Source organism: Moschus berezovskii, chromosome 11 (genome assembly GCF_049115385.1).
Source record: "Moschus berezovskii isolate FMDL1 chromosome 11, NW_MosBer_1.0, whole genome shotgun sequence".
Lineage (NCBI taxonomy): Eukaryota > Metazoa > Chordata > Mammalia > Artiodactyla > Moschidae > Moschus > Moschus berezovskii.
This window is the reverse complement of record NC_142470.1, coordinates 83446874-83473736: the sequence shown is the minus strand read 5'-3', so window position 1 is coordinate 83473736 and position 26863 is coordinate 83446874. Positions and strand designations below refer to the sequence as shown.

Below are 26863 nucleotides of genomic sequence, written 5' to 3'. Positions count from 1 at the left end.
TAAAAATGTAACTGAGGTACATTTACCTTGTTCATCAGTGACATCATTTAAACAATTATGTGAGGAACTAACAGTGAATACAGAAACAAGTGAATTACGAAGCCAGTAATAAGTTTAGTTTTAGACCTTGGATTAATTATTTCTAAAACAACATCAATTGAAGAAAAGCCCCTTTTCATAAGGAAATACCAGATGTCTTTGAAAAGGACTTCCTTATAAATTTCCAAGTTCTGCAAATCTTAGATTGCTTTAGTTTTTACATTGATGTTTTTCTTTTCACAAATTAAAAAATGACAGATTACGTTTAACATAAGCTTCAAAAAATGAAGTTTATTTTGTGTTTTTGGGTTTGTTTTGGTGCATGAGCATTTGAAACTCTACTGCAGCCAAGAGTAGCTTCTTTGAAATTTCTGTTGTATATAAGAACGGTGTAAGAGTGTCAGTTTGTGTGTGTGTGAGGGGGGAGGATTTGTTCTTAATCTGCTATTTAATAAGTGCATTATTTTCACTCATACTGTTTGTTATAGATCATTCAAAGCATCAACGTTCTCTAAAATGATGTTATTTACATATAATGCACACATAATACTTGTGATTTAAAAATACCGATTATCCATATCAATTATATGTATGTATATATACTTAGTATGGTAGAAGAAAGTTGATCTTTGGGCATTTTTGAGAGAGAAGCTAGTAGTAGAGCTAAAGGGAAGGGGGAGGGTAAAACTACCCATCAACTCCGTCGCTGACAGTAATCTATTTTGCCCTATTATTTAGGTTGCCACTGCCTTATTTAGACTATCATTACCTCTAACCTTCATGGTCCTAGCAGCTCCTTATCTGTTGCCTGGATTCTAGTCTCAACTCTCAAACCTATCCTTTGCCTTAAATTAATTCTCCATTTAGCTGCCAGGGGCGATGAGCTACTTAAATTGCGATTTTGATCTGGTCACTCTCCTGCTGTCCTTTAATAAGACAGTGGTTTTCAGAGTGACGTGTAGATGATTTCTTGGTGGTATAAGAAAAAATTTTAGAATTAAAATTTACCTTTTAAACCTGAAGTAGAGTAAAGGAAAGAAACTATGCTTTACCAATATTAAAAAGAACAATTAACATGCTCCCTCATTCAGTCAGATGGGATGTTCCTCTATCATGAGAGGAGGAGTGGTAACTCCACATTGCACAGGGGTTGACAGTAGAACTCTCATGTACTCTCCGTGTGTTGCAGCATATTGCCATTTACCCGTACTCTGTTAGTGCATCTGGCTTCCCGTGTGGCTCAGACAGTAAAGAATCTGCCTGCAAGGCAGGAGACCTGGGTTTGATCCCTGGGTCATGTATATCCCCTGGAGAAGGAAACAGCAACCCATTCCAGCATTCTTGCCTGGAGAATTCCATGGACAGAGGAGCTTGGCGTGCTACTGTCCAGGACAGGATTGGAATAACACTTGAGTCAAAGAGTCGGACACAGCTGAGTGACTAACACTTGTCATATTATCTAATGCTCACAAAATAAGTGACTTTGAGAGATTTCTTTGAAGAAACCATAGGTTAATAATAATAATGTTAGTAAATCAAGCACAGGAAAATAAGAAAATGGTACAGCTGATCCTTCTACTCTTAGTTCAAACTCTTTGTCAGCCACATTACAGTCTTAACATCAGTGATCTAATCAGGTTGTAAATCATGTTGCTAAAGTGAATATTATTGAGACGACTTGTGTGAATCCTTTCCCTCAGTACGTGTATTGTCTTAAACTATTAACTAATGATTGAAAAGCCAAAAAGTAGTTTGTCATGTCTTGATATTATTCACCACTCCAGGTCTGCATAAAATGTAAGTATTATAAACATCATGGGGATTAAGTCCTATTGGGAAAATAAGGCAAGGTATTGGGAGTGTGTGAAAGTAATTTAAAAAAAAAGTCACAACCACGAGATTAAAATATTTGCTTCACTTGGAATAAATAAGTGTGCCATTTTTCAGCATATACACAGAAACTAAGCTGTTACTATTAGCAAGATATTTAAGATATCATTTATTCTTATTCCATAATTTTCATGTTTTTATTTTTTTACATGTTTTGTAGTATTCATAAGATATTAGTACAGTTAAGACATGTATAAAAATACACATATTTTGGGAATGTGAACTCAGTATTTAAAAACTTTTAAATTATATAACATATGTAGTCATAATCCAGATCAATAAAGAGAATATACCCCAAACTCCAAAAGACCTCACCTTCTTATGCTTCTATCACTTACTCTTGCCTTTCACATCTCTAATAATAGCCTCTGTTTTGTTTTATGACAATATGGTATAGTTTTGCCTGGTTTTGTACTTTAAGTGGAATCATAAAGCATATATTCTTTTATGTCTGGTTTCCTTTGCTCAGTATTAACGCTTGTGAGATTCATTTGTGTTGTTGTATGTAGCTGTAATTCATTCAGTATCGTGGTTATATGGATATGCTACAGTTTATTTGTCCATTCTGTTATTGATGGATATTTAGTTTGTTCTCAGTGTCTTGTTATGAATAATGCTGCTCTGATTCATATACATATTTCTTGGTACACATGTATACACATTTCTCTTGGGTGTAATCATAGAACTGGAAGTGTTTGGTCATGGGAAATGTATTTTTTCCACTTCAATTGATCATGCCAAATAGTTTTCCATAGTGGTTGTACCGGTACATAGTCCTACCAGCAGATCCGAGTTTCTGTCATCCCACATCTTCAGCAGCACTAGATGCTGTTAGTCTTTTAAGCCATTTAGTGAGTGTACAGTGGTAGTTTAATGTGGTTTCAACTTGTACTTTCTTAATTACTAATAAGATTTAACACCTTTTTTTGTATTTATTATTGACCATCTGGCTGAAAAGTTCCTGTTCAGGTCTCTTGCCCAGTTATCGGTCAGACTGTCTTTCTAATTGTTATGTGGATATTCTTTGTATATTGAGGACATGAACCCTTTGTTAGTTGTATATTCCAACCACTTTCACCTATTCTGGCTTGCCTTTTTACTCTCTATTTTTCTTTCTTTTTAACATTTGTTTGTTTGGCTGCCTTGAGTCTTAGTTGCAGCACATGGGATCTTTGTTGTGTCATGTGGGATCTTTCCTTGCGGTGCATGAATTCTCTAGTTGTGGTCCATGGACTCAGTCGTTGTAGCCTGTGGGCTCAGTTGCTCCACAGCATGTGGGAATCTTAGTTCCCCGGCCAGGGATTGACCCTACATCCCCCTGCAGTGCAAGGCAGATTCTTAACCACTGGACCACTCAGGAAGTCCCCCACTTTTTACTATTAGTGATATTTTTTTATGACTAAACATTCTCAATTTTAAGACTAATCTCACTGCTGCTGCTGCTGAGTCACTTCAGTCGTGTCCAACTCTGTGCAACCCCATAGACGGCAGCCCACCAGGCTCCCCCATCCCTGGGATTCTCCAGGCAAGAACACTGGAGTGGGTTGCCATTTCCTTCTCCAGTGCATGAAAGTGAAAAGTGAAAGTGAAGCCGCTCAGTCGTGTCCCACTCTTCGCGACCCCATGGACTGCAGCCTACCAGGCTCCTCCATCCATGGGATTTTCCAGGCAAGAGTACTGGAGTGGGTTGCCATTGCCTTCTCCAACTAATCTTACTATCAACCTTTAAACTTATCAATGGTGATTTTCATGTCTTATTTAAAGTATCTTCTAAAAGGTTTATTGTTTCATCTTTCACATTTAAATCAACAATCTACCTGAAATTTCTATTTTGAATGTGTTTTGCGATGAGGGCAAGGTTTCATTTCTTTTTTTCCACATATGGAGATTCATGTTACCCAGTATTATTTATTGGCATGATTCTTGTTTCCTCTGATCTCTAAAGTGCTGCCATTGGTCTGCGTGAGTGTGCGTATTTTTGGATTGTCTTTTCAGTTCCATTTCCATGGATCCATTTGTCTGTGTCTTAATTATTATAGTTTCATAGTAAGTCTTGATATCTAATAAAACAAGCGCTCCTACCTTTTTCCTTTTTTTCAAGAGGATGTTAGTAATTCTTGACCCTTTGCTTTTCTATATAAACTTTCAGTTCAGTTCAGTTCAGTCGCTCAGTCGTGTCCGACTCTCCGTGACCCCGTGAATCACAGCACGCCAGGCTTCCCTGTCCATCACCAACTCCTGGAGTTCACTCAAACTCATGTCCACAGAGTCAGTGATGCCATCCAGCCATCTCATTCTCCGTCGTCCCTGTCTCCTCCCGCCCCCAACCTTTCCCAGCATCAGAGTCTTTTCCAGTGAGTCAACTCGTCGCATGAGGTGGCCAGAGTATTGGAGTTTCAGCTTTAGCATCAGTCCTTCCAATGAACACCCAGGATTGATCTCCTTTAGAATGGACTGGTTGGATCTCCTTGCAGTCCAAGGGACTCTCAAGAGTCTTCTCCAACACCACAGTTCAAAAGCATCAATTCTTCGGCGCTCAGCCTTCTTCCCAGTCCAACTCTCACATCCATACATGATCACTGGAAAAACCATAGCCTTGACTAGACGGACCTTGGTTGGCAAAGTAATGTCTCTGCTTTTTAATATACTATCAAGGTTGGTCATAACTTTCCTTCCAAGGAGTAAGCGTCTTTTAATTTCATGGCTGAAATCAGCATCTACAGTGATTTTGGAGCCCAAAAAAATAAAGTCTGACACTGTTTCCACTGTTTTCCCATCTATTTCCCATGAAGTGATGGGACCAGATGCCATGATCTTTGTTTTCTGAATGTTGAGCTTCAAGCCAACCTTTTCACTCTCCTCTTTCACTATAAACTTTAGAGTAAGCTTATCAAATTTCACGTGCATGAGCACATGCAGGGTGCTCACACACAGATTATTGGTGTTTTTCCATATTGCATTACATTTCTGGGTCAGTTTGGTTAAAAGTGGCATATTTTCATTGAGTCTTCAACTCATGAATGTGGTATATTTATCTTATTACTCAGGTCTTTAACTTCTCTCTCCAGTATTTACTAGTATTTTATGTAGAGCTCTTGAATGTCATTTATTAATTTTTATTCTGAGGATTATTTTTTAGTACTACTATAAATAATGTCTTAAAATTTTTCTTTTTCTGTTTGTTGCTAGGATGTACTAATACAGTTGGCTTTGTATATTGATCTGTATCCATCAGTGCTGCTAAACTTGGTATTCTAATAAATTATTGGGATTTTTTAGGATTTTATATGCCTAGTTGTATTGTCTGTGGATGATAATTTTATTTCTTTTCTAATCTTTATTTCTCTTGCCTTATTACTTGAGTAGAATTGCAATACAGAAAAGAAGTAATGAACGTAGGTATCCTTGTTTGTTTTTTTCCTTTGGTCTCTATCTCAAAAGGAAGGCTTTAAGTATTTCAACATTAAATATGATGTTGTAGTTTTTGGGTTTTGGTGTATGCATGTTCTGGTACATGCATGTTTGGTATACGTATGTTCTGCCAACAAAGGTCTATCTAGTCAAAGCTATGGTTATTCCATAGTCATGTATGGATGTGAAAGTTGGACTGTAAAGAAAGCTGAGTGCCGAAGAATGGATGCTTTTGAACTGTGGTGTTGGAGAAGACTCTTGAGAGTCTCTTGGACTGCAAGGAGTTCCAACCTAAAGGAAATCAGTACTGAATATTCATTGGAAGGACTGATGCTGAAGCTGAAACTCCGATACTTTGGCCACCTGATGCGAAGAACCGACTCATTAGAAAAGACCCTGATGCTGGGAAGGATTGAAGGCAGGAAAAGAGGGGACGACAGAGGATGAGATGGTTGTATGGCATCACCGACTCAAAGGACATGAGTTTGAGTAAACTCCAGCAGTTGGTGATGGACAGGGGGGCCTGGCATGCTGTAGTCCATGGAGTCTCAGAGAGTGGGACACAACTGAGCAACTGAACTGAACTGGTTACTGTGGCTGCATAACCAGTTAAAAACATGGAGGCATAAAGCAGACATTTATTTCAAACATGGATTTGGATTAGGAATTTAGAATTAGGGCTTACCATGGAAGGCTGTCTCCGCTCTGTATTGTCTCATGCCTTGACTGCAAGATGCAAAGTAGTGGGAAGGAATCATCTGAAGGCTAATTTACTTGTATATCCGGTTGTTTATGCTGGCCCTTGGCTCCCATCTGAGTTCTTTCATGTGGTCTCTCCCAATGGGTTAGTGTGAGGTTCCTCACTGCATGGTGGCCAACATTTCCAAAGAGAGAAGGCTAGGTAGAAGCTGTATCCTTTTTACAGCCTCATCTCAAAAGTCATATAAGTGTCACTTTTTCATTCTCTGATTAAGCAGTCACAGGCCCCTAGCCAGATACAGGAAGAGGAAATATAAACCCTGCTTTTTGGTTAAAGGAGTATCTGCCAGTCACATTGTTAGATGAGAACTGGGATGGCGTATGTCCATACTTTTAATACATAAATGTATGTATGTATGTGTCTGACTAGGGAGAAATAAGAAAATACTATCTCCCACAATGCCTTTTCATCAGATTAAGAATGTTCTTTTCTATTCATAGTTAATCAGATTAAGAATGTTCCCTTCTATTCATAGTAGTTTTACATTTTTGTTTTGAATTGTTAAATTTTATGAAATGTGTTTGTTGAACATGATCTTATTCTCTGTTAATGTGATAAATCTCATTGATTGAAATAAATTAAACTTGACTTGATTTATATATTGATATAATATCAATTATATATTTATATACTGATTTATTGATAATAACTTGATTTATTATCCTTTTAATATATTATTGCATTTGGTTTGTTAATATTTTCTTTAGGATTTTTGCATCTTTGAAAATTCCCTGAGGGTAAGGACTATCTTACATCACTTCAGTGTCCTACCATAGAGTTAATATAGGCTTCTCTGGTGGCTCAGATGGTAAAGAATCCTCCTGCAAGAAGACCTGGGTGGTATCCCTGAGTTGGGAAGATCCCCTGGAGGAGGTCATGGCAACCTACTCCAGTATTGTTGTCTGGAGAATCCCCATGGACAGAGGAGCCTGGCGGGCTACTGACAGTGGGGTTGCAAAGAGTCGAACATGACTGAGGGACCAAGCACAGACCTAATATAGCAATGAGCATATGAGATAGAAGCTTGGAAAATAACTTTTTCTGTCAGTCACTTCCTTATTCACAATACCAAATCCTTTGAATACTGTGTGTTGGTGATTTTTTAAGAAATGTGCTCTATTGTGGGAAGCCTAGGAAAGTTTTTCTGAAAATGTGAACATATTTATCCTGTCACAGAACTCTTGACTGAGTAGTCTCCTATTTTTCCTCAGATACTGTGTTTCTGTTCTTTATGGTAGGACTTTATCATTTCTGCCAGCTTGAGAACACTCCCTTTAAATAAGCAAGGATTTAATTCTTTGAAGCAGGAAGTACTACCATGAAATGCCAAATTCTCTACTTTGGGGCTAAAAAAATTTTGAAGTTACCTTATTTTCTCCTTATTCTCCTCTCTGTGTAACCATGGAGAAATAAAGTCATAAAATCAGTATGGCATCTACTTTGATTATGAAGATGTTTCTTAGTCTTATTAATAAAAATTACTTTGTCAATAAAATTGATTACCATCCTTTAAGAAGAGGTGCTTTTAAAATTACTTTATATATTTTAAAATTATAAATATATACTTGCTCATTTAGTTTGATTCTACATCAGAAATTGACAAATACTATGGCTCTTGCACAGAATCTGCAGTTTTTGTATGTACATTGTTGTGTGTTAGTTGCTCTGTTGTGTCTGACTCTTTGCAGCCCCATGGACCGTAGCCCTCCAGGCTTCTGTATACATGGAATTTTCCAGACAAGAATACTGGAGTGGTTGTCATTCCCTTCTCCAGGGGATCTTCCCAGGGATCAAACCTGGGTCTTCAGCATTGCAAGCAGATTCTTTACCATCTGAGCCACCAGGGAAGCCTAGCCAGGATTTTTATATCTTTAAACAGTTTATAAAAATCAAAAGAATAATATTTCATGACACATGAAAGTTACATGAAATTCTAGTAGTAATTTCAGTGTTCATAAATGTGGCTTTATTGGACCATATTCCATTTGTAGAGACACTGTCTATGGCTGCTTGTTCTGCAAGAGCGGTGTGTGATGACTGGAATAGAGATCTTCGGAACTGCACAACCTAACATGTTTACTTTCTGGTCCTTCACAGTAAAAGTTAGCCGACCCTTGTTCTGTATAAATGGATTTCGTTATTTTTTTCCTTCCAAAAAACAGGACATAAAATACACTGTTTATACAGTGGATATGCGTCATCTTATTGGTGACTTTTTCTGCTTATCCACCAATCATTGATAGCGTATTGATACCACACTGATATAGAGTGTGTAATATTCCATATTTAGATACTATATTTCATTCACCTGATCTCATTTTTATTGACCTTTAGGTCTGCTTATACATACTATAGACATTGTTGCATCAGAGTACATATGTGTAATTTTAATTATTTAAGTAGCAATTACTAGATTGCTTTTCAGAATACTTGTAGCAGTTCATAAGTACACCAGTATAACTGCCTGTGTCCTGACACTTTGGCCACTATTTGCTGTCATTTTTTAAAAATTTTGCCTGTAAGAGCAGTAGGACTTATTTTACAGTCTCCTGCTGACTAAAGAGGCGAAGCCATTTTTTATTGTAAACATGTGCTTTAAAGGAGCTGAAGTTTCATCATCTCAACATTTCATTTTTCTGTTTTTTCAGATCTTAAGTGTCAGCAGTCACAAACTGCAGATTTTACGCTAGCCAGTCATCTTTCCTCTCCTTGCTTACAAGAAGTCTGTCCCTTTTACAAGAAGACTGTGTGAGAGATTTTGACCTACTTAGCCCAACTCTCTCAGTATATGAGAAACATCCTCACTAAACACATCTAGATACAATGAGTAACATGTTTGTTTACAAACGCCATTATATTTTTCTTAACTTTGGATAGCTTAGTAAACAGACATAATAGTCTTTTAAGCAACGCCGGCTGTAACCTACATTATGAAAGAGTTGGAGTTGTTCTTACAATTCCAGCTTCTTTCTCTTTTTTACCCCTTCATTGTACTCTTATTTAGGTGATTCCTATGTGCTTTTCACATTCTCAGTAATGCCCCCAGGAGGCTCTAGTCAGTCATTTGGGGAAAATGGAAACTCTTCTTATACTTTTAAAGGGAGTTTACAATTTAAATTATGAAATGAAAGTTTTTGTTGCTTACTGAATGGTTTGTTCTTTTGGTAATAGCTTTTTTGCTCTATAATTCATGTACCATACATTTAAAGTATACAGTGCAGTGGTTTTTAGTAATATTCCCAAGGTTGTATAACCTTCACTACAATGAATTTTAGACCATTTTCATCACCCTAAGAAAAGCTTCTGTGTTTTTCAGCAGTCACTCCCCATTTCCCCATCTTCTATAGGCAACCACTAGTCTACTTTGCCTGTTCTAACATTTTATGTAAATAGAATCATACAACATGTGACTGACTTCTTTTAACTTAGTGTGTTTTCAGGATTCATCTGTGTCATAGCATATATCAGTACTTCATTTCTTTTTATGGCTGAATAATATTCCATTGCATGGTTATACCATGTGAATGAATATCTTTATAATTGAGTGAGTATTTGGGTTATGTTTACTTTTTGGCTCTTATGAGTAGTGCTGTTCTGAACATTCATGTGCAGATTTTTGTGTGGAGATACCTTTTCATTTCTCTTGTGTATATACCCAGGAGGGAATTGCTGGGTCATGTGATAACTCTGTGTTTTAACTTTTTGAGGAACTACAAGACTATTTTCCAAAGTGGCTGCACCATTTTCATTCCCAGCAGCCCAATGTGTGAGGGTTCAGTTTGTCCACACCCTCACCAACAGTAATTGTCGTTTTGACTATAACCATCCTAATAGATGTGAAGTGATATCCCATTATGATTTTTTTTAACGTGGTGTGATTTTTTTTTTGGTATGATAATATATGCATAACATAAAGTTAACTATTTTAACCATTTTTAGGTATATAATTTACAGTGTCGAATAACCATTACCACTGTCCATTTTCAGAACATTTTTGTCATTCTAAACAGAACTTTGTACTCATTAAATACTAACTCCACATTCCCCTCTTTTCCTAGCCCTGGTAACCTCTGCTCTGTTTTCTGTCTCTCTGAATTTGCCTACTCTTTATACCTCATTTAAATGCAGTCATACGCTATTTGTCCTTTTGTGCCTGATTTATTTTACTTAGCCTAATAATTGCAAGCCATGTTGTAGCTTGTGTCACAGTTTTATTCCTTTTTAACGTTGAATAATATTCCATTATATGTATGTACCACATTTTGTTTATCCATTCATCTGTGGCTGTTCATTTCGGTGGTTTCACCTTTTGGCTATTGTGAATAATCTGATATGAATATTAGTACTGACGTATCTGTTTGAGTCCCTGCTTTCAATTCTTTAGGATACATATCCTTAGAACTGGAATTGCTGGATCTCTGTTTAATTTTCTGAGGAATTACCAGGGTGTTTTGCACAGCAGTTACATGATTTTTTATTTCCACTTACGATGCACAAGGTTTTAATTTCTCCACATTCTTTCATGTACTTATTAGCAATTTATATATCTTCTTTGGAGAAATGTCTGTTCCACACCTTGGCCTATTTTTGAGTGTGGGATTGCTGGCTTGTAGAGTAAGTGTACTTCAAATTTAGTAAACCTTGCTAGCTTATTCTCCCAAGTAGTTTATTAATGTACATTTTACCTCCAAAGTGTATAAAAGTTCTGATGCCAATATTTGGTGTTGCCAGAATTTACAGCTTTTGTTTACTTAATAGCTGTGAAGTAGAAGCTTATGATTTTAATGGTATGTCCCTAATCAGTGAGGTTGATCCATTTTCCCTTCTTCCCTACAAACAGAAGTTTGCCAACTCCTATCTTTTTCATATTTTTTTCTTAGTATGAGTTCTTATTATAGTATCTGTTTTTAATTTTTGCCTTTAAAAGTCTTTACTTTTCAAAGCAGAAAGAGCTGAATTTGAATTTGCGTTCTTGGGATTTGATATGGTGCCTGACAAATTAGTCACTCAGTAAAATGTAGAATGAATGGGATGGCATCACCGACTCTGTGGACATGAGTTTGAGTGAACTCCGGGAGTTGGTGATGGACAGGGAGGCCTGGCACGCTGTGATTGATGGGGTCGTGGAGAGTCGGACACGACTGAGTGACTGAACTGAACTGAAAGATTTGTTCTGTGTTTAAAGAAATACTGCTACCTAAATTAAGACACAAATGAGTACTAACAACTTGCACAGCTTTGTAAATTGTATCTTTGTTGTTGTTGTTATTTAGTTACTAAGTTGGGTCTGACTGTTCTGCAACCCCATGGACTGTAACCAGCCAAGCTTCTCTGTCCATAGGATTTCCCAGGCAGAACTGGAGTGGGTTCCCCTTTCCTCCTATGGGTTATCTTCCCAACACAGGGATCGAACCCGCATCTCTTGCAGTATAGGTGAATTCTTTGCCATTTAGCCACGTGAGAAGCCCAAATTAAAAGCAATTTTACTACCAAAATTTTGCCTTCTAGAAATTAAAGGACAGACTTTAAGAGATGCTATTCAAGACACAGGGCATTTGGCAGTGAAAGCTTGGCGTCCTAACCACTGGGCCAGAGGGAATTCCCCACCTCATCATCTTGAATAATTTCTGTACCTCATAGTACTCAGATATTTGAATGTATGAATAGGCCTTTTAGAAAGCCTGACTGTAATAGTAAAGAGGGAAGAGGTGCTTAAGCAAAGAAACTAAACTATTTAGGAACCAAATACTTTCTGGGCTGAAACCAGATTTTAATTTGAGAAGAAAGAAATGCCCAAGGTGTATAATCTACAGATTAATAGCAGTCTGCAAATGGGAGATGGTGAAAAGAACCCCAGGTACTGTCGTGTATGAGGAGCCTTTTTGTTATGTGTTGGTTACAAACCACTAGGTTTTAGAACTTCTTGACAGTTCTATAATCTTAGGAGTCTGTGAGCAGTTGTTTAATAGGGCTACATTTGTTATAAAGAAGAGTAGTTAAGACCTCAATTATAAAACTGCAGTCTTAGATTTGTCTGTTGACTGAAGAGAGACATAATAAAGTACAATCTGCGTCAGAGCTTCTCACCAGTCAATAGCAAGAATTTGAACTCTGTCCTAGTCTGTGCCTGGCACTAAATTTCCTTTGTATCATTCTATTTCCCTTCTGTCTGCTTTTATTCACTCTACATGGTCTCGCCTAAATGTCCTTTGTTTCAAACACATTGCACACCTCCCAGCCCACTTAATTCCTGTCAATCTTCTAAGGAGCTCCTCCTGTATTTTGATGAATCTTTCCCAAGTCTCATTTGAGGAAACACTCTTGGTGGTTCCTGCTTTCTTCTGTAAAGGCTTTTGTAAATATTAATCTAGATCATTTTACTTCATTCTTCTTTTTATCAGCTTTGCTTTTAGTTTATCCTTATCTCAATCTCTGTAGCATAGCTCTTAATGTTCTGTTTAGTTTAGGTTTTATCTCTTTCACAGTATTTTGTGTGTGTGTTAATAGTAATCCTGTTATTTCTATTTTTCTTTGGGTTGGTTTAAATTTGCTTTTCTCAATTATAAATAAAAGTTTAAAAGCGACAAATTGAAGAGATAATCCATCAGTAGTTTTGTTTTGACACTTCACTCCGTGAATTTGTTCTTAACTAGCTTTAAAAGTAGTTATCAAAAGAATAAATACATATTGTATTCATTAACTTTCACCTGCTTTTACATACTTTTGTGAGACTAAAGACACTTGTATTATTGTAAGCTATGTAGTTTAAAATTGAAATGTCTGACCAGATGTAAATTATTATAGGTTACTTACTCATGCAATTGTATGATTTTAAAATAACTTGGAAAATTAGTGAATTAAAAATGACTGTTCTCATTGTTAATTGCATTCATTATCTTACTCTAGTGAAATGGTTGTAATAAATCAGCCAACTTAGTCTTAACACTTAAGCTTTTTAAATTATTGAAGTGACCATTATTTCAGTTTCTTTACAGTTCATGTGGATTTCATTTTATTTTAAACAAAGGCAAAAGGAAATGTGGCTTGCCACTTTTCACCCACATTGTTTATTTCCTAGTAGAGAAAAATACTCATTTGAAGGGCTTTAATTCTGTTAATTATAGAAACTAATATGTTTTATGTTTCAGTTTCAGAAGGCAGAAACTGGGTTTTATATTCATTACTCTTAACCAACTGAAAGATGATCAGAGTAGTGGTGCCTGAGGACAACTAAATAACTGTAGTGAATATTCATGTGGTTCATTAATTCATGTGTTCTGCGTTTGCCTGGAATTTAGCCACTCCCGAAAGCAGCCTCAGTTTTCTGTGTCTTTACCCTCCTTTTGCCTGCGTGCTGTTTGCTCTCCTTCAGTTCTTTGTCTCTCTTTATAAATAAGTAGAAGACTTTTCTTTAGATAAGAGAGCCAAGGGACAAGAGAAGAACTATCTTAAGAAGTTTTTATTTGTGCCAACATAGAAGTGCTTTGCTGTAGGCCATCTGGACCGGGAGGATTTCCTCAGAATGTGAAGTATGTCATGAGATTTAGAGAGCTGGGATTTGCTCTGGAACTATCTGGGAAGGCAGCAGGAAACGTGGACAGACTGGTTTATGTTGCTTGTAACGTAGGTGGCAAGAATGGGAGACAGCCTGCCTGGTCTCGCTTCAGTGTGTGCGTCCTCCGCACTTTCAGACTTCTGCACTGGTAACGTATCTTTCCTTTTCTGGGAGACATGTGTCACAAACTTTGCTACTTGTGACAAAAGAAATCTGAGGATGTGGGAATGAATTTAGGCCCCTTCCTTCCCTCCTTCCCCCTCCCCCCAGCTTCCTTTAAATATATGTGTCAGTAATAGCATAAATATTTGGTTACCTACTTTTATAAATGACTTAAGATTGTACCCTCTTTAAGGAAATATTTTCCTGTTGTGAGGGCAGAATAGGCTTTGTTCAGCTTGTTTTCCCTATCCCCACAAAAGGTGGTCATTACATTGTGAGGGAAAAAATAAAAACTGCTTTTACTGGAAAATAGTTTTAAAAAAAGCGTGTCTCTTAAATAATAGGAAATGAGAATTGTGTAATTAAGCTTGACTTTTGCTTCTGTGAAGTCTAACCAATAAAACATCAAAAGCAGAATTATCTGATTGTGAATGAATCCTAGTGATAGAAGGAAGTAAAGTCCTTCCCTGGGACTAGCCTTCATGCTCAGAGCGCTGTGGCAAAAGTGGTTTTATATTTTTATTTTAACACAGTTCCTTTTATAATTTATACTACTAGGGGGATTTTTTAGTAAGAATAGCTTATAAGAAAAACAAACATGAGTTTTTTAAAATAGAAAATGTAAGTCAATATTATTTGTGTTACTCAATTGAAGACAGATACTCTTTATTTTCATATATTATTACTAGCTGGACATGACTGAGCAACTGAACTGAACTGGAGGTAATTAATATTGTCATTTACTAAAGAAATAAAATATCCAAGCTTTAACAGTGGCTTGTTTGTTTAAAACTTCTTTGAGAGAAAAATTTGACTTTTAGCAGTAAAATATTAAGATAAATAGGAAACATTAATTTCTGCATAAATATATGTTCATATGAGCTCTGTTTTTATTAGTGTATTTTCTTATGGTTTATTTCCAGAGTAAATTGTAGCTGTTGTAGAATTCATAGTGCTAAAATACTTAAATATTGTCTTTAAAAGACAATATTTGAAGACAACCTTTTCTATTTTAGAACAAAGCAAAAACCATTTGTTTTGCTAAATGCCTTCTGATGGGAATTTACTAATGTGACAAATCAATTGTGATTTTGTTTTGTTTTTTGAAGAAATAATATTTAAAGGCATCCAGTTTTCCTTTGGATGTATTATATTGATTTTTGTGTCTCTCGTTAACCTGAGAATATTTCTTTTAAACATCATGAGACATACTTTTGCAAAAATGTTATTTACTGTGCATAAAAATCTACACATTAACCAAATATTTATTCAAAATTTGGGTGCATTACTAATTAGGTTTATATCACAGCCTAAATTAGCTTTGCTTTTCTTTACTGAGAAAATAGTTTTGTTTTGTTCATGAAGAATTTTTCACAGAAAATTCATATAAAATAAGAATATAAGGAAGCAGAATCTTCTAAAATCCCACTTGCCAGACACATACCTCCAGTCTCTATCAACTGTATGTGTATATATGCTTGTAAATATACAGTTCTGTATGGATATAACTACACTATAAATGTTGCCTGCAATTGTTTCCCTCTTTTATAGTATGTTGTTAAACCTACTAAACTTTCTAGTTTATGGTTTTAAATATATACCATCCTTTTTAAGAGCTCCATGAGGTACCGTAGTACAGACTTTGTTTAATCAGTTCCCCATTGGTAGTGATTTAGGCTAGTGTCTTCACTAATTTTTTTTTTAAACTATAAACAATGCATGGTGTTATATGATTTCTCATGATTTTTCACCCATATTAGCTCTTCTGATCTTAACCACTACCATTCTACTCATTAAGGTCTGACCAGTGTCTTAACTTAATTGTTGTAGGAAGGGGAGATCAGAAATGGTTTTTAATTTTTTCTTTTTAGTATTTTTTAGATGATATTGTATCTCATATCATACACCTTTTTGAAACAGACTTTTTTTTCCCCAAAAAAATTCATAGGTAACAACTAATCTTAGGTCATACCATTAGGCCTCAAAACAATCATTAAAACCACAGGTTTAGTTGCTTTTATGACACAAAACTTCAGGGTTTTGGAAGTGAAACTCCATTTTTATCTGTTTGGGATTTAATTTGAAAAACTGGTTTCATTGTTCTAAAACAAAGTGAGTAAATTAATTAATGTAGTCGAGTCATTCGCATTCCCCTTCCTCTCTCAGAAAAGTCACTAACTAACCTCCATCTCAAAAAAGTAGAACACAATGTTTTAATTGTCCTTATGACACAGATATTCTATTATCTGTGTACACCTCCCTTACTATCCTCTGCTCTACACTATCAGAAGTAACTATTGTCATAAATTTTGTATATATCATTGCCTTGCTCTATGGGTTTATTCTAAACAATGTATCACTTTTGTATTTTTTGAACTTTATATAAAGTCCAACTTGCTTTTTACACTTGTTGTATTCCTAAGATTCATACATGATGTTTCTTGTAGCCACAGTTCATTTCTACCACTTGCTAGTGTTCTGCTGGATGTTCTATCACAGTTTGTTTACACACTTTACAGCTCATGATTGTTTCCAGTTTGTTTCTGTTGTGAGTTTGCTGTTGTGGACATTATTGAACATTTCTGTTGGTGTGCGTAGGCACAAGCAGAGATTGGCCTGGCAGGCCACCTGTTTTAGTTAAAAAAAAAAAAAGTTTTATTGGAACATAGTTACACCCAATTATTTACGTATTTATGGTTGTTTTTGTGTTACAAAGGTAGGTTTGAGTAGTTATTATAGAGATTATGTGGTCAGAAAGCCTAGAATATTTGTAATATCTGGCCCTCACAGAAAAAGATTGCCAACCCTGCTGTAGGTCAGGGTCTGTACACCAGGAGTGTAATTGCTGGGTCATGGGATGTGTATCTTCAGTTTTACTAGATGAGGCCAAAGTTGTATTTGTTGTTGTTGTTTGTTTTTTAGCTCAAAGTCTTGAAACAGTTTGCTGCCTACTGGTAATATATGAGAATTCATATTGCTGTTTATCCTAGGGAATACTTGATACACTTGATATTGTCACGCTTTAAATTTTTTGCCCGTTTGGTGAGCATAAAATAGTAATTCACATGGTTTTAATTTTCGTTTTCAAGATTATAAATGAGGTGCTTGAGCCTCATTTCATGCGTTCATTGACCATTTATGTTTCCTTTACCATGAGGTGTTTAGTCAAGGGTTTTGCAAATAGTTTTTCTATAGAATTGTTTGTCTTATCAATTTGTAGGAACTCTTTAGTCAGGATCCTAATCCTTTATCACTTATAAACGTTAGAACTATCTTTTCCTCATTTGTGGATAGCTCTTTCTCTTTATTGTGTCTTTTAGTGAACACGTGTTCTGAAAGCTGATGCAGTTTCAGTGTGTACTTTAATGGATCTTGCTTAGTCTGTCTTGTTTAGGAACCTCCTTTCTACTTGCAGGAAATGAAGATATTCTCTATTGTCTAAAGGTTTTTATGATTTTGCCTTTAATTCCTTAACCTGCTTGGATTTGATTTTCATGTGTGGTGAGGAGAGGGACTTCAATATACTGAATTTTAATGAATTTGTGAATTTTAATTTAACTTGGGAAGTTCCGCCATTATTTCTTCATGTATTTTTTGTTTGTTTGTTTTTCATCTAGAATCTTTTTCTCCTTTTCCTGTGGGACTCCAGTGATACAAACATTAGGCCTGAAGCTGTGTCCATTTTCTTCCTCTGTGTTAAAATTGTAAGCATCATATGTATATATAATGTATGTGCTTATACATACATTATAGGTAATACTAAGTGCAAAAAAAGAAGCAGAAAAGATATGAAGAAATATTACAAGTTTGAAAATGTAGTACTTTAAATTATTAGAAACATAATAGCTTCCAGGGCATCATTTTATCACAATGCTAGAAGCACAAAGTAATTAATATTTTAAGTGAAAACTGAGTCATCTAGAAATGGCTACATTATAAATATATGCCCTTATTAGGAAAACAGGAAAGTTGAGTGTACCATTTTAGAAAGATTTACATAAAATCATTAACATTCAAAAAGATGCTAGAATGTATAGGCATGCCTCATTCTGGTATGACGCTGGCTTGCCAACTTTTAGATACTTAGAATAGAATACCATATATTTGTCTTGGCAAAGGTAACACGTATTTCTTGACAATTCAGAAGACAGGTTAACTATGATTCACTGTAGTAAAAGCATAATAAGCTGTTACATTGTATTTTTAAAACTGAAATATTGGATATTAACGTTTACCTCGCACTTCTAATAAGAGAGACTAACTTATGCCAGTAAGTACATTAGACTGATGGAAAAGAGGTTTGTGGACCTTCTTTCTCTTTTCCCCTTAATGAGTTTATGAACCCTTGGGAATTTATTTGTAGTTCATATTTTAACCCTCAAGGCTAGAAACTATTCATACTTCAAAAAGAGCAAAGAAATAGGAGACTACCATAGTAAAAGGAAAAGGAATTAGCGTACTTGGATTAAGAAGGGTGAGTGGAATATGCCTCTGGAAATGGATATATTCTATTTACTGAACAGATGTATTCTTTAAAAATTCATTGTGAATGTGCATGTGGTACATTAGAGATTGAAAGAAAAAATAAGAACAAACTTTTGAAAATGTGAAGAGGAAGAGTGATGGGTTCTTTGGAGTCATCTGAGGAAGAAGCTCTAACCCCAGCTTGCTATGTGCCCAGGAGTTCCGTTCCGTCGCTCAGTCGTGTCCGACTCTATGCAACCCCGTGGACTGTAGCCTACCAGGCTTCTCCGTCCATGGGATTCTCCAGGCAAGAATACTGGAGTGGGTTACCGTTTCCTTCTCCAGGGGATCTTCCCGACCCAGGGATCGAACCTGGGTCTCCTGCATTGGATGCAGACGCTTAAACATCTGAGTCACCAGGGAAGCCCAGGAGTAACTCTCCTAATTTCGTAGTCTTAGTGTGTGCGCGCACGCCGCTCACTCAGTGGTGTCCGTTACTTATCTATAAAATGGCAAGATGGGCTGTTGATCTTTAAGATAGTCTCTGTTCTAGCTTTTGTAATCAGTGAGTGCAAATTTAAGTTCATTGCCTTATGCTCTAATATGTTCCTTTATAAATTGGAATACTGTGCCTAGAGGAAACTTGATTTAAGAAATGAAACTTCGGAAGCAGTATATTTTAGCTTAAATATAAGTTTAAATAACATTGTTACTGTGAAATTCAAATAATGTAGAAATACTTATACAAAAAAGCAAAAATTTCCCTTTATCCTGTCCTTACCTCTTTCTTCTAGTTGGAAGTAACCCAATTACCAGTTCGATGTGTATGCTTCTAGATTTTTCCTGTTGTGCATTATATACATATGTAAATATGAAATTTTTTGTTTACTTTTTAGAAGTATATTTTGGTGCATGTGTGTGTGTTTCAATAAATTATTCAGTACATGTTCCCTGATTTGCTTACTCCAGTTGTCTTGTGGGGCTTTCAAATTTCTAGTTTATATACCTCTCATTATTTTTATGTTATTTATTTATTAAAAAAAACATTTTATTTTTGGCTGCACTGGGTCTTCATTGCTGTGTGTGGGCTTTCTCTGGTTGCAGCAAGCAGGGGATAGGTTTCTCATTGCTGTGGCTTCTCTTGTTGCAGAACACAGGATCTAGGTGCGTGAGCTTCAGTAATTGCAGCATGTGGGCTCAGCAGTTGTGACTCCTGGGTTTAGAGCATGGGCTCAGTAGTTGTGGCACATGGGCTTAGTTGCTCTGTGGCATATGGAATCTTCCTGGACCAGGGATTAAACCCGTGTCCCCTGCATTGGCAGGCAGATTCTTATCCACTGCGCCACTAGAGAAGTCCACCTGTTCTACTATTTTTAATTGCATGGCTTTCTATGATGTGAATATATTATCATAGCTTATTAACCCCATCCAGGGACTTTAGATCGTTTCCAGCTTTGTAGCAATAATAAAAACAGTGTAGTAAAGAACATGCCCATACAGAATAGTAACTTATTGAACCCTTGGTGTATGGCAGTGCTGTACGTTATTTCATTTAATAATCTCAAACTGGAGATAAGTACTATCATGAAAAAATTGCATGAAGAAGCCAGTCAGAGCTGGTAAATTGTAAACAGATTTATTCAGGCAGTGTAACAGCAGAATTTATGCACAGTTCAACCACAGCTTTTATTGCTCCTGAAAAGGTGAAAAAGGCCAAAATATTAGGAAGATGGTACAGGATTTTAGGGCTATAAGGAACCATAGAGATCAACTCCTATGCAGCTTTGCATCTTGGTTGCTGCTGCCGCCTTTTCTTGAGTGACCCTATAATTGATCATTCAAACTGGGAAACTTTAGAGAGAAAGGAGGAGTGTTATGATAATATTTTTACTGAGATAGCAGACATGTTTGTCCTGGGCAAATCGAGATGCATGAACACCCTACCTCTAGCCTAGACCACCTTCACCTTTTACATGGGTTACTGCATTAGCCTCATGCTTGGTTTCCTTATGTTTACCCTTATCCTGTTCCAATCCATTCTCTCACAGCAGCCAGAATAATCTTTTTAGAACAGAAATCTGCTATATCACTTCATAGTTTAAACCCTGTTTGGCTTTGTGAAAGAACATACTTATTCGATCTTCCCATGATTATTAAGATGCAGCATGAAAGTAAAGTGCACTTAAAACTGTGAGTCAAAGTCCTCTGTTTGAATCTCGTATATCAAGACTAGTTTGGTGACCTTGGGCAAGCTATTTCTCAAGCTGTTTCCTCAAGTATAAAATACAGATAGACCGAGGAGGGAGAGGAGGTAATAAATATGAAAGGTCCTGTATAAATCCAGGACGTTGTTAATAGTTAACATTATGCTTGTAATGTCCTTTGAAAAATTGTCCTGTGTCTTATCACAGTGTCTAGCAGGTTGTGGTAGGATTTTTACAAGCTGAACCACCATTCATGTGACTGTCCAAGTTTCACAAAATAAAAACCTTAGTCATTTTTTTTTTAAATCAAAGTCTATAAAAGTTAAGTAATTTACCAAAAGTGAAAAATCACTGCGGATGCTGATTGCAGCCATGAAATTAAAAGACGCTTACTCCTTGGAAGGAAAGTTATGACCAACCTAGATAGTATATTAAAAAGCAGAGACATTACTTTGCCAACCAAGGTCTGTCTAGTCAAGGCTATGGTTTTTCCAGTGATCATGTATGGATGTGAGAGTTGGACTCTGAAGAAAGCTGATCGCCAAAGAATTGATGCTTTTGAACTGTGGTGCTGGAGGAGACTCTTGAGAGTCCCTTGGACTGCAAGGAGATCCAACCAGTCCATTCTAAAGGAGATCAATCCTGAATATTCATTGGAAGGACTGATGGTAAAGCTGAAACTCCAATACTTTGGCCACCTCATGTGACAAGCTGACTCACTGGAAAAGAGTCTGATGCTGGGAGGGATTGGGGGCAGAAGGAGAAGGGGACAATGGAGAATGAGATGGCTGGATGGCATCACCGACCCGCTGGACATGAGTTTGAGTGAACTCCGGGAGTTGGTGATGGACAGGGAGGCCTGGCGTGCTGTGATTCATGGGGTCGCAAAGAGTCGTACATGACTGAGCAACTGAACTGAACTGAAAAGCTAGTTACCATGTTGGTACTAAAACCCAAGACTATACTTTTGGCATTATAGTCTGGTATTCTTTCCACTAGGCTTTGCTGCCTTCCCAAAAGAATTAAGACGATTATAAAAATGTTTTATATGTTTATAAAAATCATATAAATATTTTATCTGTGATTATAACTTTGATACATAACCCATCTTCTGTAATTTGGGAAAAGTTTAGAAAAGCGTATCTGTATCATTTCCTGACTTAATCAGGACTTTTGGCTTATAGGTGGTGGCTTGTTGAAAGAGAGTTTGTCAGGTTACATAGGTAGCTAAAAGAAATATTAGAGTAACTCTCAGAATTGATGGTCCAGGCTTCAGAGACTAGAACTGGAACTTAGGGCAGACAAGACTCTTTATCATTGACAGCCCTAGATTTGTATGTCCTTACAGTTGACAAACCAAGAACGATAGACTGTACCTCCCTCCTTTCCTCTGCTCTCTCTCTTTTTCAAATTTGGGAGGACTCCTTTTGGCCTAACCCATACCCTTACCATTTTTATGGTAGTATTCGATTGAACCTTATGAAATTACCAATAAACATTTTAACCATCTAAAAAAGCCACTTCATATACATCACCTTAGTAGTAGTGCAGGGTGTTAGAGGAGAAAATGAGGCATCATAGATCCACAGCCCTAATGGAACCTCAAAAAACCAGTAGAGTTCTGCAAAAGAGCTGTTTTTCTCCTACCAGAAGAAGGAAAATAGGAAAGTATTCTAGACAGACAAATGTTACTATAATAATAACCATAGTGTGACACATGGAGGATGGATCAGTTGGAATACAGCTAGTGTATAGTGTGCATGCTCAGTCATGTCTGACTCTTTGCAACCCCATGGATTGTACCCCACCAGACTCCTCTGTCCATGGAATTTTCCAGGCAAGAATATTGGAGTAGATTGCCATTTCCTACTCCAGGGGAATCCTCCTGACCCAGAGATCAAACCCATGTCTCCTGCATTAGCAGGCAGATTCTTTACCGCTGAGCCACCTGGGAAGCCCAGAATTTAGCTAGACCACTCTGGAAATGACAAAGACTTCAAAATATAAAAATTTCTAAAATGAGAAGCTGAAATTTTTCTTAAGCATCTCAAAGTTTGACAGATCTGCCTTTTATGTAACACTTGGGCCTAAAGCTCTCAAATTTTACCTTTTGTACTTTGCTGTTGTGTGTTAAACATTTATTGAATGTCAGACACATCCTAGATACCTTCCGCAAAACAATAAAGACAGACTGAGAGGCTGAAAGAGATAAAAACTTGCCTAAGATTACACAACTTATTAACTATGGAACTAGAATTCAAAGTCTAAATTGAAGATAAAACCCAACTTTTCCTTTCATTGTAGTACTTCTCAAAGATTGTCATTGAAATACCTCTAAAGACAGAAGAGAGTACGTATATATATGCCAGAGATGTCTGTAGGCACATACGATCTTAAATGAGTGTGTTTGCCACTCTGTAATAAATGGTGATAACTTTGGTTTTTAAATGCTGACGGTTTTGTTGTTGCTGCTGTTTTTTTAGTTATATATGGCTGTGCTGGGTCTTTGTTGCTGAACAGGCTTTTCTCTAGTTGTGGCTAGTGAGGGCTGCTCTCTAGTTGTGGTGTGCAGGCTGCTTATTGTGGTGGCCTCTCTCGTCTCAGAGCACAGGCTGTAGGGCACATGGACTTCAGTAGTTGTGGCACGTGGGCTCTAGACCACAGGCTCAGTAGTTGTGGCACAAAGGCTTAGTTCCTCCACGGCATGTGGGGTCTTCCTGGATCAGGAATTGAACCAGTGACTCCTACATTGGTAGGTGGATTCTTATCACTGAGCTACCAGGGCCGCCCCCGTTGTTGCTCAGACTTTTAAATTGTCTGCCTAAGATGTCTGGCACATTATCTTAGTATGAGAAAAATGGCACACTGTGGCTTAGCGTGTGCTGCAACTAGAGAATGGCTCACCCAGTATATCAGGTCAAACCAATCAGCTGTGAGAACCTCATTTCTTCCATGAATTTTTCTGGTTATAGTGAATTAGCCAGTAGCAATTGATCTTTTATACGTTTGGTTTCAGATTGACCCAACAAGTAGTGTACTCTAAAGTTGCACAACTCTGGAAGTAGTTTGTAATTGCTGTATTACAGCTGAACATTATTTTGTTGTTGTTGTTACATACCTAAGGGTGATATTAGCTATGTGCTTTATAGAAACTATACCTTTTTTTTTTTTAAGAGAGTTTGAGGCATTGGAAAGAGCAGCAAAAAGTATGTTACTAATTATGTAGCAGTGCTTAGGGGAGGAGGTTGGGAGTATGATAATAAAGACAGAAGTAAAGAATGCTTTCCGGTCATTGATGCTGAAGGTGAGAAGTTCCCAATTTGATACAAAAAGCAAAACTGAAGTGATTTGAACTCCTTATTTTCATAGATAATATGATATAATAAGTAAGAAGGATGTTTTGAATAGTTTGCAGTTATGCAAGTTTCCAGATGTCTGCAGAGTGGTATATTTAGGGAACATTTTGGTAAAAAAGTTATTAAGGTGATGGTATAATAAACAAAAACTTGACCATGGCAAAATTTTCATAGTTTTAATTACACGTCAGCTATATTAACTTTTTTGTTTTAAATTAGCTCAAGTAGCTGTAAAAATCTTTACAGAAGTTAATCTGTGTAAAACTGATTTTCAGTTTTTCTCATTTTTATAAGAATTATCTGGTATACATTTTCTTATATGTCATTAAATTATTTCTTAAGCAGGTTACTTTAAAAAATATTCCATATTTTCTTTTTTTTTATAGATGATAGTATTTCTGCTACAAGTACTTCTGATGTTCAGGATCGCCTCTCAGCCCTTGAGTTACGAGTTCAACAGCAAGAAGATGAAATCACAGTGCTAAAGGCAGCTTTGGCTGATGTTTTGAGGCGTCTTGCCATCTCTGAAGATCATGTAGCCTCGGTGAAAAAATCAGTCCCAAGTAAAGGTAATTTAAGTGTGTTGTAAAGTAGGGAGAATTCTGCTTTTCACAACATTTTCTTTGAAATAATACATTAAACGTATTTTATCAATGACATTAATATTGGGAAATAAAACTATAATTTCTCTTTGGGGTTACATATGCCTAGAGTTTATTTTCCATTTCCTTTTTCTTTATTCCCAAGAAATTCTGAAAGTTTATTATTTTAAATGGGGAATTTTTGTGTAATGCTACTAATTGTACTTACTGGCTTTTGTATCATAGTGTTTGTGTGAATTTAGTGTCTTCCAACTGCATAACAAATTTACTTAGAGCACAAACAGAATCATCTGTTTCCCATAGACTTCACATTGTATGTTGAACATAGCAGATAGGCACTCATACTGTTAAAATGAATCCTCTTATCATTTCAGAAATGATTCACACCATTATAGTTCATATAGCTTCATGCTAAGCTTTCTGTGGTCATTAGTCAGCAAAGTCTTGAAGAATTTAGACTCTGAAATTTATTGCCAACCCCAGTTCAATGGAAATTTCAACTTCCAGACTTTGGGAATTTTCACAGATTGAAATAAACAGTTATCAGCACCTTGTTGCTCTGAGTTTGGAGCAGATGTTGTGTGACCTTTCTCTTCTTCCAACCACCCAGAAGGAACTTTAAATTCTTTCACATAATTGAACAATCAACCACATTATTTCATATGTCTCACTGACTTCTTGGTAGAGTCAGTGGACATGTTGCAAGAAGGGGGAGCCCTTCCAGGGCCCGAAAGTGGGCTCTTGTCTAACACTCAGAAATGAATTGTCTGAGGAGACCCACATGCTGACAAAGCAAGAGATTTTATTGGGAAAGGGCACCCTGGCAGAGAACAGTAGGGTAAGGGAACCCAGAAGAACTGCTCTGCCACATGGCTCACAGTCTTGGGTTATATGGTGATGGGATTAGTTCCAGTTAGCGAAAACAAGACCAGGAGCTGACTGTGGTTCAGATCATGAACTCCTTATTGCGAAGTTCAGACTTAAATTGAAGAAAGTAGGGAAAACCACTAGACCATTCAGATATGACCTCAATCAAATCCCTTATGATTATACAGTGGAAGTGAGAAATAGATTTAAGGGATTAGATCTGATTGATAGAGTGCCTGATGAACTCTGGACGGAGGTTCGTGACATTGTAAAGGAGACAGGGACCAAGACCATCCCCATGGAAAAGAAATGCAAAAGAGCGAAATGGCTGTCTGAGGAGGCCTTACAAATAGCTGTGAAAAGAAGAGAGACGAAAAGCAAAGGAGAAAAGGAAAGATATAAGCATCTGAATGCAGAGTTCCAAAGAATAGCAAGGAGAGATAAGAAAGCCTTCCTCAGTGATCAATGCAAACAAATACAGGAAAACAACAGAATAGGAAAAACAAGAGACCTCTTCAAGAAAATTAGAGATTCCAAGGGAACATTTCATGCAAAGATGGGCTCGATAAAGGACAGAAATGGTATGGACCTAACAGAAGCAGAAGATATTAAGAAGAGGTGGCAGGAATACACAGAAGAACTGTACAAAAAAGATCTTCACGACCAAGATAGTCACGATAACGTGATCACTGACCTAGAGCCAGACATCTTGGAATGTGAAGTCAAGTGGGCCTTAGAAAGCATCACTACGAACAAAGCTAGTGGAGGTGATGGAATTCCAGTTGAGCTATTTCAAATCTTGAAAGATGATGCTGTGAAAGTGCTGCACTCAATATGCCAGCAGATTTGGAAAACTCAGCAGTGGCCACAGGACTGGAAGAGGTCAGTCTTCATTCCAATCCCAAAGAAAGGCAATGCCAAAGAATGCTCAAACTACCGCACAATTGCACTCATCTCACACGCTAGTAAAGTCATGCTCAAAATTCTCCAAGCCAGGCTTCAGCAGTATGTAAACCGTGAACTCCCAGATGTTCAAGCAGGTTTTAGAAAAGGCAGAGGCACCAGAGATCAAATTGCCAACATCCGCTGGATCATGGAGAAAGCAAGAGAGTTTCAGAAAAACATCTATTTCTGCTTTATTGACTATGCCAAAGCCTTTGACTGTGTCGATCACAATAAACTGTGGAACATTCTGAAAGAGATGGGAATCCCAGACCACCTGACCTGCCTCTTGAGAAACCTGTATGCAGGTCAGGAAGCAACAGTTAGAACTGGACATGGAACAACAGACTGGTTCCAAATAGGAAAAGGTGTACGTCAAGGTTGTATATTGTCACCTTGCTTATTTAACTTATATGCAGAGTACATCATGAGGAACGCTGGGCTGGAAGAAGCACAAGCTGGAATCAAGATTGCTGGGAGAAATATCAATAACCTCAGATATGCAGATGACACTACCCTTATGGCAGAAAGTGAAGAGGAACTCAAAAGCCTCTTGATGAAAGTGAAAGAGGAGAGTGAAAAGGTTGGCTTGAAGCTCAACATTCAGAAAA

General features: G+C 36.9%; 1 protein-coding gene across 6 annotated transcripts in view; it reads left to right on the top strand.

The window, feature by feature from the left end:
* EML4 (EMAP like 4) overlaps nt 1-26863 on the top strand; it is a 157361-nt gene that overhangs the window by 41870 nt on the left and 88628 nt on the right. For 2 of the 6 annotated variants that reach the window (XM_055400855.2, XM_055400854.2), the window contains exons 1-2: nt 13669-13803; nt 24228-24410. In XM_055400855.2, coding sequence (XP_055256830.1) covers nt 13737-13803; nt 24228-24410 — 250 coding nt within the window. In that variant the 5' untranslated portion in view covers nt 13669-13736. Of the gene's footprint in view, nt 1-13230; nt 13630-13667; nt 13804-24227; nt 24411-26863 lie in introns of those variants that run through there. The other 4 variants (XM_088841520.1, XM_088841522.1, XM_088841521.1 and 1 more) reach the window with 3 other exon arrangements.